This window comes from Orbicella faveolata, unplaced genomic scaffold, assembly GCF_042242905.1.
Source record: "Orbicella faveolata isolate gen_17 unplaced genomic scaffold, um_ofav_v1 contig_24, whole genome shotgun sequence".
Lineage (NCBI taxonomy): Eukaryota > Metazoa > Cnidaria > Anthozoa > Scleractinia > Merulinidae > Orbicella > Orbicella faveolata.
Window position 1 is genome coordinate 27497865 of NW_028301552.1, and position 18305 is coordinate 27516169.

Here is an 18305-nt window from a genome sequence, read left to right on the forward strand (position 1 = left end):
TCTGTTTATCTGTTGCCTGACCTGGACAAACCGCAAAACAATCTGATTGGACATCGTCAAAGAAGTAAGTTTAGTACTGTAACTCAGGCTTAAAACAATGTAACTTAGGTTTGCGTTTATATTCCGATCGTCTGTTTGGTTTCTCAATGGAATTTTGTATTACCTCTTTAGATCGAATAATCTTGAATCCTGGAATAAATTATACGATTGGCGTAGCCCAATTAGATTGTCTGCTTGGTTTTACGGAACCAATACTTTCTTTACCTTTGTTTTGATTTTATTTTTGCATCCTTAGGTAGGGATCTCAAGGAAAAGGGTTTTGCCTGCTATTGGCGGAAGAATTCTAACATATGTCATACACACATTGCATATTTTGGACTGTGACTGAGATAATGACAACTGATAACCTTTTTGCTCATTTTTGACATTCATTTAGAAACCGAAAAGATTTCTTAACTAAATTATGACTTCCCGTTTTGACGCGAAACTGAAAAGAAGGACAAGGCGTTGACTTCCGCAAATTCACAGCAAGACCGGAACAACCCACTTCCGGTCTTATATCTCTTATTATTCACATATTTCGTGACTCGTTTGCATTTCAATCTTGCCTCGCAAATGGAAATGAAATCGTCGCGAGGCCTCAGTGAAGCATCGAAGGTCACATAAATGCAAGGTATGTAACCGATGATAAGAACAACCACATTTGTTTTGATTCGTAGACTGTATGCCCGCAGACTTTCGAAATTTTTAAATTCAAACATGGCGACTGCCTCGGAGACGCTAGTTACGGTTTTTTACGGGGAAATTTCCGTCTGTGACGCAGGCTAACGCAGACAGCAGTTCGGAAAAACACATATTCAGACAATCACATCGCAGACGACGCAACTTCGATCGACGTCATTTCAAATTGTGAAGTAAGGCTACCGCTGCACACCAGTGTTGGTAGTGTTTCTAAGATTTCCAAAATCAATTCCTTTATTGCTGCACACAGTTCCAATGTCACGCACTGTTTGCTGCTTAATAACTGGAATTCAAACCGTTATATGCCGCTATTAAAGCAAGTAAGTAAAAGGACTTCCGATGTGAAGCTTTCCTGTCGTGTCACAGATCCCAGAAGAGATCAAATGTCTTGACTTCAATTTGAACAAATACAAGCAGCTACAAGCTCTACAGTTCTCCTTGCGTCACACAATATACGTCCGCCGCAGACCGCCAAAGTAACGTAACTTGTGTGCCTGCAAGTCGAGTGCTTGTCAGTTAAATTTATAGGCCTTTACTTTTTCTTGGCGACTCCCTTAATATCTAAAGAAATATTATGTATGAAAGTCTTTCTGGAAATTGAAATTTGCCTCCGAAACATCGGAGAAACGAGAAAACGTCGCCATTGTGTGGACGACCTCCAGGCACTGCAGGCATTGCACATGATTGACTGATAGTGTACGATAGCACAGCCAATCGAATTCTAGAATTTACATAAGTAGTATACTTGTAGAATCCTACTAATAACTTTTAGTATACACCATGTATACCACAAAAGTGAATAGTGCTTTCCGCGCATTCTGATTGGCTAGCTCGGAGGCAAGAGTAACTGAGCAAACGGAGAAAAACAAAATGGCATCCCGTTTCGCTTCGGCTAACCAGGAACAAATTTTGTCCATAAACGAGGCAGCTGTTCGGAAAAATACAAAATTAGATGGCAAAAATTTGGTTAAACCCTGATTAATGGTAAGTTGTCAAATATATCCAAACTCAAATTTGAAAGCCTAAAAAGGTACAATGCCTTGTTTACATGAACTGTCGAGCACTATATAGTATAAACAATGAAACATTTACTGTTTTGCAGCATGGTTTCAACACCACTTGTAAAATGTAGACGATCATTAGATCCACGAACGTTGGAAATCTCTCGTTTCACTTCGTTTTACTTCTTTTGATCACCTGACTTATCATGTGACTTTGTGTGCGCGAAAGAGCATCTCGCGGCGAGATTTTCATTATTTTCTGATGTACATTTGTTGCTCTATTGTTAGAAATAAAGCATATTTTCAATCGGCTGATTATGCAGCTTGTGTGGTATATAATAAAACAATTATTTACCTCAGTGTCGGTGAAAGTGGTGGATATTTACATCGGCGCTTGGCGGCTCGGTAAATATCCATCATTAGTATCACCCAACTAGTGGACTAATGCAAATCCTGCATTTTGATTGGCTACGCTACTAGGGGACTATTGGTAATAGTCATCGAGAAGCGAAATTGGCGCCATCGAGCGTGACGCTTTCTTTCGTTTTATTCCCAAATAAATATTTCTTCAACTTGCATTTGCTAACTTTATTATTACCTTTTCTGTCCGACTAGTTGGATGATACTAAAACAATTAGACCCTTCGCCCTCAAGGGCCACGGGTCTAATTGTTACTTATTCACCTCCGCTTCGGTGAATAAACACTGAATAAATTGTTAAATATAGTGCGCTTTTCATTCACTCAAAATCGTCCATGCGAGACGATAACGTTCATTGTTCGAAACGATAACGTTCAGTGTTCCTGGCTCATATTTGTATACATGTTCTATACACAGCTAACACAATGGCTGTCGCAGACGTCCCTGATCATCAGGATGGTAAAATAAATGAAAGTGAAAGTGAACATGAAGATGAAAAGTGTAACCTTTGCAATGTAATCACCAGTTGCTGTCGGCCATGTCGGCGTCTTATCAAAAACATCGCTGATGATCGACCAGACATTACAGAAGGAGATGAGGTCGCTAGATTCTGGAATGAGAGAGCAAAGTGCAGTCGATTTTCTCTGCTTTTCCCATTTGTCACGGCTCTGTTATTTGTTGCCGATGTTGGTATGGATTTTGAGATAGCAGCAACACATTACAGCAGAGGAGATTATAAATGGGCTGCCTACACACTGACTGTGATTGTGTTTTCATTGGTTATAACTGATGTCCTGTCAGCCATATTTTTCCTTGACGATCAAAAAGACCAAGGAAAAACAGAGAAGCTCAGCAGGAACGACTTAGAAGTTAAACCATGGTTCTATGCGTTCCATTTTATTTTTTGTGGTCGTCTTATAAGGTAAGGTACAAAATGCGTTTTAATCAAATAATGAAATTAAAGGGGCGCTCTGATCATGACCCTAATAAAGGACATTGATTGAAATCTAAATATTATGGTGACGCGCGATGTCGACTGACACGAGATTTACTCGGCATAATATTAATCTTGTAGGTGCTTCCAGATCTTTAGGACCGTGCGTTTTATACGAAAAATCCAAAGCCGTGATCCACGTAATACGGAGCTGTATCGCCTGTATATCTCTCAGCTGCAAGACTCGAGTACATTGGGTGTCGTGGAAGCGTTTACTGAAGAGGCGCCCCAGGTACGCACCAACAGTGGTCAGTGGTTATCGTCTATAAACAGACCTAGAGCAACGTGAAGGGAAATTACTTTCCTTTTAGTTACTACAGTTCCTAACTTAGCGTTTTTTAAATATGTTGTTGTTTTTTTGTTTTCTTTTGTTCTAGGTCGCTCTTCAGCTGTACATTCTTTTTCAGAAAGGTACCATGGATTGGACGTCATTCGCCGACTTGTTTGTGGCAATAAACATCATTAAGTCTTTGGCTCTGTTCGCTTTCAGCTTATTAAGTTTTTGTAGATTCCTTCGCCTCGGAAATGAACAAAGCCAGCTGTTGGAGCTTTTTAGCTTGGCCTCTGTCTTCCATTTCTCTTGGCGCTTATTTATGCTTGTTTCCAGGATACTGGCTTTAGTTCTGTTTGCTTCTAATTTCCAGCACTTTGTTTTTGTAGTCGTTGGTATCCATTTGTTGTTTTCATACTTTCTGTTGCGCGGACAGCCAGATAATTACTTCGAAGAAGGATCATTAAGAGATATATTGCTTAGATGTGCCTTTATTTGCATCAACGTGTTTTGTTTTTTCCCTTTGGAGGGCCAGCGTACACGAAATTGGGGAATTCCATATTACCTGGTGACTTGCATTGAGAACTCCATTATGGTTCTGTTGTGGTATTTCCTCAGTGATTTTGATAAAGTGTTCAAGGTGATCATGCTAATAACTGGGTGTGGCGCGTTTCTGCTTGGTCTTGTATCGTTGTTGCTTTATTACGGTGTTTTTCATCCGTCATTAAAAGTTCGTAAGAACAAGGAAATAGCTGACGTAGCGGATGCACAGAACATTTCATTAATGCAGTTTGAAAGTGGTGTTTAGAGTTGAAACAACACTTCATATAGACAGTATTCTCAAGGTATTCTCCATCAAGTTATTTTAGATATGACACCCAGTTCTTCGCGGATATTTTTTTTTGTGGAGGATGAAAGTGCGTGTAAAGCCGCACAGGCGAGTCGCGCGCCTCGTCACAGGATTGGTTATTTCTTGATCCTCCTGGGAATTCCAAAACCGGTAGTGACCTAAAAATAACTTGGGAGGGAAAACATGAAAAGGAGGACTGTATGGGGGATTCACTCTATGACCCCTCATCTTCTCTTGGTAAGACGTAATTTCAAATGAGCTCTGATCATAGATGATAAAAAATTGACTTTATGCAGCAAATTTCTTAAAAGCAAATAGCTAGTTTGACCATTTTTTGTTAAGGTAACCCGACCTGTAAATAGAGTAAAAAGCAGAATAAAAGATAAACTGAAGATAGCAGAGTTTATTTGAGAAACGTCTGAGATGCACATGTTCAAGACAAATCATTTAAGGTAAAAATGAGTTAAAAACACTTTAAAGCAGATACAAGAAATGTTTGCTATGTGATTTCTTGGATAAAGAGACAGATTTTATATAAATGTTGATATTTGACATTGAGTTACAGTGTCTGTTGATCGTGTTATGGGCGTGTCCCCATTTTTAATACAGGTTAATTTGGTATTTAATCGAAACCTAGTGAACGTGCTGACGTAATATATTAAACAAGAGATACACTGTTTCATCAGGATATCCAAACACCGAGAAGAGAGTTGAAAATACGACGCGCAGCGGAGTATTTTTTGACGAAATTCGAGGTGTTTAGATTGCAGACGAAACACTGTCTCGAGTGTTTGATATATCCTCTCAATCGAAACAAAAACTAAGCAGTAAACGCTTTATATTTTGTACTGGTGCCAGTAACATTATTATCAAAACCGACTTATTGGTTGTACACTCTTTTTTATAAGAATATTGTTTTTCCGGCTTCTTATTTTTCTGCGGATTTTAGGCTGCAATTATTCTTGTTAATATTCTTAGATTATAGCGTATGACATTTCTGTTTTCGAATGTATTTGGTGTTTGGATGGTGTTAAGGTAATGTTGGAGCCAGCCTGCAAGCATGAAAGCCTGATATCACATACATAACTTCTTGCACATGTATTATTAGCATCGAAAATACGGCTAATGCTGTTTTTGTTGCGTTTTGGCTACTTTTGCCGTTTAGAGAAATGAAGAATTTTATACGGTTTAGTTAAAAACGTATAATTGTTTTGTATTTACAAATTTTTAACACACAAAATTATATTCTTTTCAAAATTTCAGCCTCGGATTTATTCTTAAAATATTCTTAAAATTTCGCAAATTTGAGCCTCGATATTCTTATAAAATATATTGTTATAAAAAAGAAAAAGTGTATTTGTGACCTTAATTCCGTGTGCGAAGAAGTATCTATTCTGGCTCATGCCACACTTTGTGCAGGGTGTGTGTTTTGCATTAAAACGAATATGGGTATGTCTAACATCGGGGGAAGGGTGGAATGTCTTGAAAAGAGAGAGAGGTCTGGTGCTTGAAGAATGGCCTTCTTCCTACCTTCTTTTATAAAGTTGCTTTCCTTGATTGCGCCACTCTTCGAGGCCATCTTGACTAAATTTGGGATAAATTATTGTAACATTTACGCCACAACCATTTCTGAGTTTTCATCAAAAGCATCTGTATTCGAAACTTGAAACTGTTTACCTTTCTAAAGAATACATGCAGCTTCTTGCGTGATCTGTGAGCACCGGGCGAAGCCGTGATACCGCGCACACACACGCTCGAGCGGGTTCAACGCGCACCGCTCTGACAGCCAGGCTTAAGAGTATAAGGGTCCAAACCACATGCAGTGCATTAGTAAATTTGAGCGGTCAAACAATCACCTGTGGGAAGTCCGGGAAGTGAGAAACCATGCTTTCTGTTGTGCGTGACTTTCATGTGACTCGACCGTGACAAGTCACGCCACAATACCCAGGACTCCACAAGTTCGTCTCCAGTTCCCACATATCGTTTCACTCGGCTAGTGCAGTTTTCGTGTAGCGTGGCACGTTTTGTTCCAAGTTGCTTTGCATTTCTCTCGGACTTCAACTCCAGCAAAATGGTGAGTAGTTAGTCACTGAAGTTTGTTTCCCAAAAATTGTACCTGAAAATTCAGCTGAAAGGAGTTTTAGTTTGTGCAGGACGTAAACGTGACTTGGCATATTTTGGCAATCTGCAGTCTGTCGCGTTCAATTCGGGAATTCTGGGCAAATATCACTTGGCTTAATCATTATTCCTGTTCGAAAAAATTGTTCAAGTAATATCAAGGCACAGAGGAAAAGTCTTCTCAACGAGACACTTCTGTATTCATTCCGTTTTGGTTTCTGTCACGGGTAAAATTTATGATCAGGCACATCATATCAAACTGGCTTGGCCAGTCACTTTAAAAAACACGCCCAATATGAGCTTTAACTTACCTGCATAACTTACACAACTTTACTTAAGTTCAGCCCGCCAGTTTACGTGTGTATGCTTTATGTAGTAACGATTGAAAGGATATGATTTAAGATTCGTCTAGTATTGAGGCTGGGCACAGGAATGGACAGTTATGTACAGTCAGGATTTTGGAACCAGTTCGTGCATTTCCTCAACTTCCCTGACATCAGGAGGTCAGATGAGATCTCGTCCACTCCATACGTACAGGAATTTTTCATTGGCTTAAATTTATGGCTATTTATATCTGCATCTATGTAGAAATAAGAGCAGTGGAAGTGCATTGAAACCTGAAACCCTGCGTTAATTAAGAAATAGAAATTTCTATCAAGTTTTAGTATAAATCTACCAGCGATCTATCACGACTGTCGTTCTCTGATTGGCTACACTGCTCACTATCTATTTAAACAATAGAGTGTTTCTGTCGAGGAACTATCGGCTGATAGTTGCCCCGTGGAAATTTGATGTTCTTAAAACAAATATTTGCCCGAGAAGCGAAGCTTCAAGGGCAAATATGCTAGTTTTAAGAACATCAAATTTCCAAGGGGCAACTATCAGACCGATAGCTCCGAGACATAAACACTCTATTGTCTTTATTGTTCAGCACTAAATTTTTTTCCGTGTGCCAGTTCAAAAATCATATTGAATTATTTTCAACTTTTTTAGATGAAAGCCGTTAAAGCCAAACGTAAAATTTGAGAAAGAAAACAAAAAAAACCTTCTCATTATAAATTCAATTGTTTATTCTCTATAAGCCCGCTTGTTGACATAAATATTTTCACGGACGAGTACTATCCATCCGGGTATTTTCCTTGGACGGGCACTATGGGCTGATAGTGTCTCTCCGTGGACGAACACTATTGCGTCACATGATCAGTTTAAACCAATAAAAATCGGAGAAAATTTAGTGGTGAACTATAATCTGTGATAGATAGTGAATAGCATAACAGTGTGCGGCTTTTAACAAAATGACGGTCGCTTCTTTGGGGTTTTGAAGAGCATTTAGATAAAGTTTTGAAAAACTGGTAGATTTATACTAAAACAATTATTAGATTATTTGCTCTCAGTTTCTATTTGGGATAGCTGACTCGGGCTGCGCCCTCATCAACCATCATGCGATAGAAATCTCAAGCTCATAATCTAATTGTTGAATAGAAACACAAATTTTAACCAATCAGTGTGCATATTTTCTCAAGGCTGTTTTTGAAAGCACCCTAAACTTCCAAAAGTAATGACTCCCTGAAAGTAGTGAGCCCCTGAAAGTGATATAAAAAAATGTGGCCTCTAATAAATGCCGAAAGTAGCCTCTCCAAAAGAACCAAGCCCATCCCTGATCATCCCTGCCCCTTGCCCCCGAAAATAGTGAGACCAAGGTTCAATAGTATATTTACTTTTCTAGTCAATAGTCAGGTCAAAGTTTTGTATGGTAATTTAATTCAAGTCACTCTTTAACAAGGGAAGATTTTTCTTATGCTATAAAGTGTTGTGAAATGTCAATTTGTGCTTCATCAGTTACTGTAACAGTTCGTTCAAGCAATGTCCATTGCTGAGGCTAGAAAAGAATTTGAAAAATGTATACATGTATAAATTAAAAGACCGCTTGTTCTAGATATCTTTCAACACACTAAAAACTCTTGAAACAGTTTTAAGAGTTTTTTTTACAGTGTGTCGAAAGAATTTCTAGGATGAGATGTCCTTTAATTCGTACATACATTTCAGTTAATGTTGTGTTGATGTTAAAATAAAACCTGTAGAATTTTCATCAAGTAACAGGAATGAAATATAGGAGACTTTGATTCAAAATAGTATCATTTTCAACATGAGTGTATTAAAAGGAACATTTGTTTAAAGTTAAATTGAAAACTTGGCCAGTGCAGTGAGATATTGTTACAGCAAACTAACCGCAGTGTGTCATGAAGTACAAACAGTTTATGGTGGTATCTAACTAGCTTTCCTGCTGACCACTGACAACATGGTGTAGACATGAAGAGCCCAACCATGTGCCACCAATATAGATTTAAACTGGAAGAAGAGCCCAGTCGTACCAACCTTATATAACTTTTTTTGCTCCCCTAAAGTAATGACCCCCTGAAAGAAACAAGCCTCAAAGGCTGTGAATTCCGAAAGTAATGAGCAGGGGTCTCAATAATTAAGGGGCCGGGTACTGGGCAAATTAACTGGCGGTGAGGACAAGTTTGCCCAGCTATGTTTGACCACCTAGAAGAATGTTTTTCGCGTAAAGAATTTCAGATCAGATAGTTTTGCCAACCTGTGAAAACCAGCCCTCCTGCTGAAAATGTTAATGAATCCCCTAAACGAGGGTCATTAAGTAAGTTTACGTTATGCTAATACTCTACCCTTCCATACTTGTATGTCAACTCTCCAGATTATCCAGGAGTCTCCTGGATACTGACCAGATTTCCTGGTCTCCTGTGCATGTCACTAAATTTCTGTGAAACAAAGGGGAGCATGTAAAGTAAGTTTTTTTTATTTTGGTTGATTTTAGGCTTCTTCCAGGAAAAAGTTGGAACATTTGATGCTTTTTTGTGGTTGTATCAGCATAGCTTTACTTTAGACAATGTTTTTTTTTGGGTCAGGAAGTTAAAATTATCGATCTCCCAGTTTTTGGGTTTTTTTAGGTTGGCATCTCTGCAATTCATTATTTAAAGGTCTGAGGGCTTGTCCAGCCTGTGGGAAACTTTTGTCCATACTGCCTTCTTTGTGGGCAGCATGATGGCTTGGTGAAATCCAATCAATATTAGTACAAATCTACTGGCGTTCTAACAAGAATACCGTTCTCTGATTGTCTACGCTACTCACTATCTATTCTGTGATAGATGATGAGTAGCATAGCAGTGTGTCCTTGTTAACAACAACAACAACTTTATTGTACTCAACATAGAAATTAGAGTTAGATGAACAAAAATCAGTTAACAATTTTGTTGACAAAATGATGGCCACTTCTTGGCATTTTTGAAGTGCCTGTTAAGAGGATTTAGGTAAAGTTTTGAGTGACTAGAAGATTTATACTATGCCCTCCTCAACTATCATATGATAGAAATCTCGGGCTCATAGTCTAATTGTTTAATAGACTTGAAGAGGATCTATTACTCTTTGGTCAATTTGCTCCCTGATCATTTTGTTGCTGTATTTTGTAGGGAGAACCATTGCGTATTTGTATCACTGGTGCTGCTGGGCAGATTGCATACTCACTTCTGTATTCTATTTGCAAAGGAGATGTGTTTGGAACCAATCAGGTACAAGCATATCATATTTACACAACTTTTTTTATGTCGTGTTTTTTGTTCAAATTACTGGCCATTAACAAAGAGAAGCAAAAGTAATTTGTTTCTAAACAGAGTGGATGGGTCTGATTTTTCAACCCAAAAACCAGTGATTAGAAGTAAATGCAATAATTATATACAAGAATTCTCCCCCATTCAAGAGAATGTTTCACTGATCAGTGACATGTAGCTCCACACTGATTTGTGTTGCTTTGTTTGGAAGTTTTGTATGTACATGACAACCAACCCAGACACTAAGGCAAATCATAATGTATATTGTACTGTTACAATTCAATTCAAGGATGCTTGTAATTTAGGCTTGTAATTTCGGGTAGAGACGAACACAGATGTCAGTAAAGTTCAATACAGTATAAATCAATGTGTGATCAAAAGCTCAAATTGCAATGTTTCAGTAAGCATCTGACATGGTCTTATGTTTATCTTTGGACTATACAATGGTCTACCACTAGAGTTGAAAATCACAGGGAAACGAAGAGAAAGAAAAATTAGTTCAAAATGCCAGAAAGTTTGCAATGACTAAGTTTGAATCAGCAAATGGTAAATGATTAAAGAAATAGCAAGTTCAGATCCAAGTAGTATGTAACATAATTAAGTAACTTACTAAGTAGTGTAGTAGTGTGTGTTAGTGTAATATACAATGTAGGTGTGGAGTCAAGTAGTATGTAATGTAAGTAAGTTATTTTATAGTGTGTGTGTAAAGGTTTCTGTTTTTAAATGTAATGAAATGATTGTAATGTAATTAAAATAAAATAATTAAAAAAGGCTCAGATCCAAGGAAAAATAGGTCTAAGTCACAAAATTGATCATGACCATCAACCAAGTTTGATTTAGTGGGCTTCAACTTGCTGTCAACTAAGACTAATTCAGTACATTATTAATAAGTGAGATTACAGTTACATTTCATGAATTTGTGTATCCTGATCACCCAGACGACTTAATGTAGCTTTACATGATATCTTTAACACCATTTGAGAGATCCTTGAGTATGGATCCAAAATATTATGTAGCTCAAACAAATATCAATGTACAATAAAGTAATCATGTAAAGCTACGTAGTCATCTGGGTGATCAGATTTTACTCTACTTACATTACATTCATTTCATTACATTTAAAAACAGAAACCTTTACACACATACTATAAAATAACTTACTTACATTACATACTACTTGACTCCACACCTACATTGTATATTACACTAACACACACTACTACACTACTTAGTAAGTTACTTAATTATGTTACATACTACTTGGATCTGAACTTGCTATTTCTTCAATCATTTACTATTTGCTGATTCAAACTTAGTCATTACAAACTTTCTGGCATTTTGAACTAATTTTTCTTTCTCTTCATTTCCCTGTGATTTTCAACTCCACTGGTAGACCATTGTAGAGTCCAAAGATAAACATAAGACCATGTCAGATGCTTACTGAAATGTTGCAATTTGAGCTTTTGATCACATATTGATTTATACTGTATTGAACTTTACTGACATCTATGTTCTTCTCTAGCCTTAATTACAAGCCTAAGTTACAAGCATCCTCGAATTGAATGGTAACAGTACAATATATGATTTGCCTTAAACGTCAAAGTTTTTTCTTTGTGTTGCTTCAACTAAAAGCTGGCCGGGTGTAAGGCATACAAAGCCATTCCCTTATGTTACTTATGTGTTATCATTTTAGATCCTGCCAGCATTTCGGGAGAGGCTCGACATTATTATTTTGTGTTTTAAATTATGATGATGATGATTGTACTAATAATATCATTGTTAGGTATTACTAACAAATGGATGTTGTTTTACTGACAATAAAAAAAAACTGTATGTCTGTATTTAAAATTCAAAAAATGTTGCTTAGGTTAAGCCTTGTTATATATCTAACCGAATTCGCAAAAACACGCCCGCATTGACTCAAAGACAGTCCCAGCGGCCAGAAGTCCTCTGACCACCCCCCTGGCTAGGGGATTGGCCCCTCACGCATGCACATGGCATGGACCACTCTAGCAGGGTGCCATGTCGACACAGCAGCCTCAAACAAGGTCAACCAACTGAGTAAAATACCCAGAAACACAGTCAATATCAAGCTTATTTAACACTGAAAACTCAAGGTCTAGCTAGTTTGGGGTGTCAGTACAAGACACCCTCCCCTCCCCCCTGCTTTTGACAGCTGGCCGCTAGCAAGCCACCAGCAGATAGGCCAGTCATTGGGCCATGTGCCCAGCCTGGCCTTAATGGAGCCCCCCTGGGTTTAATGTCGCTGGCTTAGCCTGGATTTGGGCAAAGAAAACCTAGTGGGCATGTTTTTGTGAATTCGCTCAGATATACATGTAATTGTCTGAGAGCACAATTCACCACATTTTTGCAGTTACCAGCAAATGCAACGAGAATCAGCTACATCTTATGTGAGTTCACCACTAGCACTACTCACCGTTAATGTCATAAAATTGTTGTTGGATTTATTTAATAAAATCTTTCTGATGGCAGCCATTGACCCTGCTGTTGCTGGATATCCAGCCCATGATGAGTGTGTTGGAAGGTGTCGTGATGGAATTGCAGGACTGTGCCTTTCCTTTGTTACAAGGTACGTGTACAGTAACTTAATTAATGGGCAAGAGCTACATAGGAAAAAAAAAAAACAGGCTTGGTGCAAATGAAACAATTTCATTTGATTGTTCACAGGATTATGTTATCTAGCATATGGTGAAAGTGGCAGTTGTATTCCATATGGGTGTTGGAGGTTCTCTGACCTGTTATTTGTAATGTCACAATAATGGTCTTGTTTCTTTGTCTGATTTTAAGATAGTACATGGTTACAGGCTCAATAGTTGGATCAAGCATTGTTTATTTTGTGGGGGTCACTTTCTGGAATTTGCCATTAATAGCATGCCATCTGACAGGGTGTGGAAAAAAAAACCAAATTATGCAGAAATTTTCTGGGGGAAAATGTGGAAAATTGTGTCAATTATGTGGAAAACACACTGGATTATGTGCAAATTTCAGTGATTATCAAAATTGATAATAAACCGTTTGTAATGTACTGAGTAAGAGTGAAACGAAAAGCACTTTAAAGTCTTACCCACAATCTAAGCTCTTTAATTGAATAAACTTATTAAACATCATGCTCGCCAACTTGGACATATGCTCGATCTGTTTCTAGTATTTGTTGACAGGTATTTCTTCATTTAACACAGGTTTTTCGTAAAATTTTGTGTGAAGAATTCGTTGTTACTGTTTTGGAACATCCGTAACTTAGTAACCAGGCATTACATTGGACAGTGAAAAACTAGTTTCCAGGCTCTCGCCTAAAGTTGGTTGGAACGCATGTAGGTTAAAATTTTGTCATGAAGAAATGGCATATTTTTGTCGCTGTTTTAGGAGAAAAACTACTTCAACTTCACAATTTTTGCTTGTGGGGATGTTAAACAGCTGTTTTATGGCTAATATGAAACACTTTTTCTGTTTTATATGGAGGATGTGGATGTTAGCAAATTATGCGGATCTGCACTACCCCATCCTGTCAAATGCCCTGTAATAGTGACATGTTGTTATTTGCATATTTTAACATTATTAAAAGAATTGCATGGCACTTTGTACATAATAGAAAATTATTGAAAACTTTGAGCTGGTAGCAGGGGTTATGAGGCAGTGGTTGATCAGTAGTCAAGATAATACATACTGTAACAGTTACTCTGTGTTTATTTGTTAGAGATAATCTCAACTGCTGATCCAAAGGTGGCATTTTCCAATATTGATGTAGCCATATTGGTTGGTGCCATGCCACGAAAGGAAGGAATGGAAAGAAAAGATCTTCTGAAGGCCAATGCCAAGATCTTTGTTTCACAGGGGAAGGCCTTGGAGGAAGCGGCAAAAAAAACTGTCAAGGTATGATGCATGCCAAAACATATGGATTATAAAATCACTGCCTTAATTTACGATTCTTGGCATACTTAGGATGGTATTTAGGGCCATAGCCAGAAAATAATTATGACTGAGGCAATGTCCCTAAAAAGATTATGGCTCAGGCACATTCACGGTTAAATTCTCATCCTATAGGAATGTGGCAGCTTTTTTGCTTTTCTCCTTCAAAAAAGAAACTACAGAAATGAGAAAAAAAAAATGACTGAGGCAAGTGCCTTGGTTTGCCTCATACTGGCTACAACCTTAACAATCACCAGATACAGTAAATAAGGTTGTTAAAAATTGATATGCAATCAAGCCGTTATTAGGTAGGGCTACACAGACATGAAGCAAGTAAAGTACATAATTTTTGGCAGAGACAGCTTTAATATTACAGATTGCGCTTGCTGACTGTTTGAATGTTGCAGGTGTTGGTCGTTGGCAATCCAGCAAACACAAACTGCATGGTTGCACAAATGAATGCACCTTCCATACCAGCTAAGAACTTCTCTTGTTTGACTAGATTGGATATGAACAGAGCCAAGGCACAGGTAAACAATAATCTCTTTTATAACATTGACAAGGAGGAGAGAAATGTTTAAATATACAAATCTAATCTTTTCTTGTGGTTTTTAATTCTCCAAAGTCCTTTTTGTTTGAAACTGACTCTCATGGGAGTCCTGTATTTATATCTGTTGATTGCTGTTATTTTGCACCTTGAGTACATATGATGTGGCAGTAATTTAGGAGGAGCAGTTGTTCATCAGGAGGTCAGTTCTGAGAAAATGTGGCAGCATCCAGCAATTTTTCTTCATGCCATGAGACCTACGGTGTGTTATTTGCTGCATTCTTCACACTGGAGTTCTCCAATCCTTTCTACTAATGAATGCAACCGTTGCTTTTATTGCCTGGCCTACAGTACTTCAGGCTGAAAAGCTGTTGTGTGAACAAGAAAACACAAGGGGGAATTCAAATGGTGAATCAGAGCGTGTGATAGACCGTAAGACTGATATCTTTCTATAAACCTGAGACTTGCAAAGCAATGAAAAAGCAATTTAGGCTGCAAGTCTGTGGAATTTGATTCAAATTCTGCAAGAGACATATCTTTTAAAGGGCTGTTCTCTGACAGTTGTCCTTGCTGGTTAATGCAGATTGCTAGCAGACTTGGCATTCGAGTTCAAGACGTGAGGAATGTCATCATTTGGGGAAACCACTCCTCCACTCAGTACCCTGATGTCAACCATGGCACCGTTCCCTCTGCAGATGGGTCAGCCGTGCCTATCAGGCAGGCTGTCAAAGATGACAATTGGTTAAATGGAGATTTTGTTAGGGTACGTCACTGTTCAGCAACATGCAGCATAGTCTCGAGATTAGTGGTTATTCTTGTATTAAGTGGCTATGTATTTAGTTTTTTTCTTTCACATACAGTGGTGTTCACTTGGATGTCAAAAGTAATTAGCATTCGCTTTGGTTCTGTACTACTATGCTGCATGAGAATTTTGTGACTGGCTGGTTCACACACTGAGGTTTCCCAGCAGTTCACGCCAGTTAGATATGATTTATTTGCAGTTTAGATTGGTTCAGTGGATTGTCTATGTCTGTTATGATTGGCTAGACTGAAGTTAGTCGGGTTTTGATTTTTCGACTCTCAATTCTCTTATGAACAGTCCATCGTCGAGCAGATGAGAATTTAAAACGAGCGCTTCCGAACGGAAAGTGCGAAGTAAGCAGGTTTCGCTTAACAGCAGCGATACGGCTAACATCTATAATGCTGCATAATAATAAATAGAATAAAGACATAAAGGCATAAAGATCGTGTTCATGAAAAATACTGTCTTGGATATGTCAGTAAGCGTTCTCCAAAAGTCAACTTGCTGGTATATTGCTATCCAAATGCGTGTTGTTGTCCATCGTTGAGATCGCAAAAGTGTATATAAATAACTCCAAAACAATTCCTCTGAAGAGAACGCTAATTTAATTAAAAAAAACGACGAAAAGCAAATACGCGCGCTGATTGGAAACGATATTAGATTATGAGCTCGAGATTTCTATCGCATGCGCGCCCTCGTCAACTATCACGCATAGAGATCGAAACAAGTTCAACCTACATTAGTTTTATGTTACTGATAAGTGTTCCATTTTTTTTTGCTGTAGACTGTTCAAAAGCGTGGTGCTGCCATCATTGCAGCTCGTAAGTTATCCAGTGCCATGTCTGCAGCTAAAGCTATTTGTGACCACATGAGAGACTGGTGGTTTGGTACTCCTGAGGTAAGATATCAAAGGTTCTCCTTATAATTTTATGGTGCTTTACAATGTACTGAGGTTATTTCGACATAGTTTGATATATGAGAAACTGCTTAATTGTAATCGCATTACTTATTTCATCTGTCTTTGTCTACAGGGTTCGTATGTGTCCATGGGTGTCTGTACCGATGGTTCCTATGGTATCCCAGAAGGCATTGTGTACTCGTACCCAGTGACTATTGCAGACCAGGAATGGAAAATAGTACAGGGCCTGCCCATTGATGACTTCTCGCGTGAGAAAATGGATGCTACAGCCAAAGAGCTTTTGCAGGAGAAGGAGAGTTGCCAGTCATTCCTTGAATGACTAGCGTCATCAAGGCTTTGAATGTCAGTCAGATCACACAATGTGTAGTACTGCAGTGTGGGTCAGAGTGGAACTTTTTACAATAGTGTAAGAAACACTGCTTGTCTGTATGAGGGGTTTGTGTGTGTGTGGTAGCTTTTTTTTGATTTATTTTATTGCAGTAAAATGTAATTAAAGCCAAGGCAAGTCATAACATTAACGTCGTGGTACTGATTTGATAACCTGCAAATGCAGGAGGTACTCCATATAGGTCATCATGAATATGTAGCCTTGTTCAAAGATCTTGCCAGGAGAAAAAAAAACAAGAAAGGGGTATTTTTGAGGGTTTGAGGGAGGCTGTTCCATTTTACTGCTATTCTAGCAATGACGCAAAATTATTACCCCTTTTGAATTTCTAACTTCAAGCTTTCCTTTTCAAGGTTAATGCGTTTCTTTTAATGTTGATAGACTCGCTCGAACCATGATCAATGATCCACACTGCATAAAGTTGTAACAGAAAGTGAAAGTCAACAAGAAGTACTTTCTTTCTCTGGTGTTTTTTTTTTAAGATTGCAGTTGAGGATTGTTATTTGCAACATTGTAACTTTACGGGTGAATTAGTCCCCCACCCTCCTACTTTTTGGTAGATTATGATTTCCTGTTAAAATCGCTGTTGTGCCCTGCAACGTTTTGAGTCTGCCCTTCCCCCTTCCTCAGACTAAAAATAACATTCTGCCTTCCGTATACAAACAACCTTATGGTTGGTATTATTAAAGACAGAAAAGTTATTTTACCGTGATGGCAAAAATGGAGGAGACAAAGACATCGTTATGGTTTGAGTGGAGTCAATCAATTCGTGGAAAGAAACTAGTCCTGATGAACGGCCTGGATAATTTTTTCAAGCATCTTGCTGATGATCAATTCATGATGAATTGGAAAATGCAGCCTCTTTGAGGTATTCTGATTACTCAACAGTGGAAACTCCGCTTTTCCGCCCAGCCAGGTCAGTGGGGGCGTGGTAAAAATCCAAGAAATCTCTCCTACCAGCCACTCCTATTTCCTACAACTGAGAAAATGAAAACTGTTTTGCAGCCCAGCTTAATGGTAGGGGTTGGGGGAGGAGCAGGGAGGGTAGGGTGGCTGCTTGTCATTAAGTGGCACATAAGCAACATATGCAGACGCAGTAAGGTGTTGCTAATTAACGCCTTTTGTCAGGACATTTTCCTAGCAAAGGTTGCAGGTTATCAACACCTTGCTGCGTCTGCATATGTTGCTCTGATGCTTGTTTCGTGTGGAGACTTTTGCATGAAAAAGTCGGCAAAGTGTTTATTTGGAAACTTTTGCTTCTAACTTAGCCTCTGCACTGACGGGCCAAAACTGTACCATTGCTAGGTTAAATGGCTTTGGAAGCGCAATCATGATCATACTGAAGAGGCAAAGGTGACCGGTATTGAAAAATAGGATTTTTCACTACACGCATCAAAAAGGGGTTCGTTTAACCTAAAGGATGAAGCAATTAGTTTGCCTTCAGAAATAGCCAAAACCGTCAAAAGAATATTTTTCAACCACACACCTTGATCAAGATAATGAAATCATTACAATAACTAAATACCTGTTTGAATTGTTTGGTGGGGAAAGGAGGCAAACTAGCACTGATTGAAAAGGTTATTGACGGGCCCACACGTACACATACTCGCCAACGTGTACATGTAGTTTAGCGATTGGGTCCTATTTAATAGTCTTCGAAAGTTTGCTCTGACAAGCATGTGTTCAAACGATTTCTCTCTCTTGAATG

At 38.4% G+C, this 18305-nt stretch overlaps 2 protein-coding genes across 3 annotated transcripts; both read left to right on the top strand.

Moving 5' to 3' along the window:
- Positions 1-435: 435 nt before the first annotated feature.
- Positions 436-5627, top strand: LOC110056878 (XK-related protein 6-like). 2 transcript variants are annotated; one of them, XM_020763426.2, is made up of 4 exons: positions 436-673; positions 2579-3083; positions 3237-3387; positions 3533-5627. In XM_020763426.2, exons 1-4 carry the CDS (start codon positions 667-669, stop codon positions 4232-4234), a joined length of 1365 nt encoding a protein of 454 aa, XP_020619085.2. In that variant the 5' UTR covers positions 436-666; the 3' UTR covers positions 4235-5627. The 2 variants fall into 2 exon arrangements, with proteins under 2 accessions (XP_020619085.2, XP_020619086.2); XM_020763427.2 differs by lacking the exon at positions 436-673 and adding an exon at positions 774-1725.
- A 565-nt stretch (positions 5628-6192) lies between these two features.
- Positions 6193-16730, top strand: LOC110056879 (malate dehydrogenase, cytoplasmic-like). The gene is made up of 8 exons (XM_020763428.2): positions 6193-6350; positions 9880-9978; positions 12511-12607; positions 13733-13908; positions 14352-14474; positions 15075-15254; positions 16078-16191; positions 16325-16730. Exons 1-8 carry the CDS (start codon positions 6348-6350, stop codon positions 16529-16531), a joined length of 999 nt encoding a protein of 332 aa, XP_020619087.2. The 5' UTR covers positions 6193-6347; the 3' UTR covers positions 16532-16730.
- Positions 16731-18305: the final 1575 nt, after the last annotated feature.

What these genes read in the sequence shown, in the direction of transcription:
- LOC110056878 (XM_020763426.2), top strand. An exon ending in TTTTGTGGTCGTCTTATAAG is followed by an intron (nt 3,084 to 3,236) that starts GTAAGGTACAAA and finishes TTAATCTTGTAG; the next exon opens with GTGCTTCCAGATCTTTAGGA. An exon ending in TTACTGAAGAGGCGCCCCAG is followed by an intron (nt 3,388 to 3,532) that starts GTACGCACCAAC and finishes CTTTTGTTCTAG; the next exon opens with GTCGCTCTTCAGCTGTACAT.
- LOC110056879 (XM_020763428.2), top strand. An exon ending in ATGTGTTTGGAACCAATCAG is followed by an intron (nt 9,979 to 12,510) that starts GTACAAGCATAT and finishes TTCTGATGGCAG; the next exon opens with CCATTGACCCTGCTGTTGCT. An exon ending in TAAATGGAGATTTTGTTAGG is followed by an intron (nt 15,255 to 16,077) that starts GTACGTCACTGT and finishes TTTTTGCTGTAG; the next exon opens with ACTGTTCAAAAGCGTGGTGC.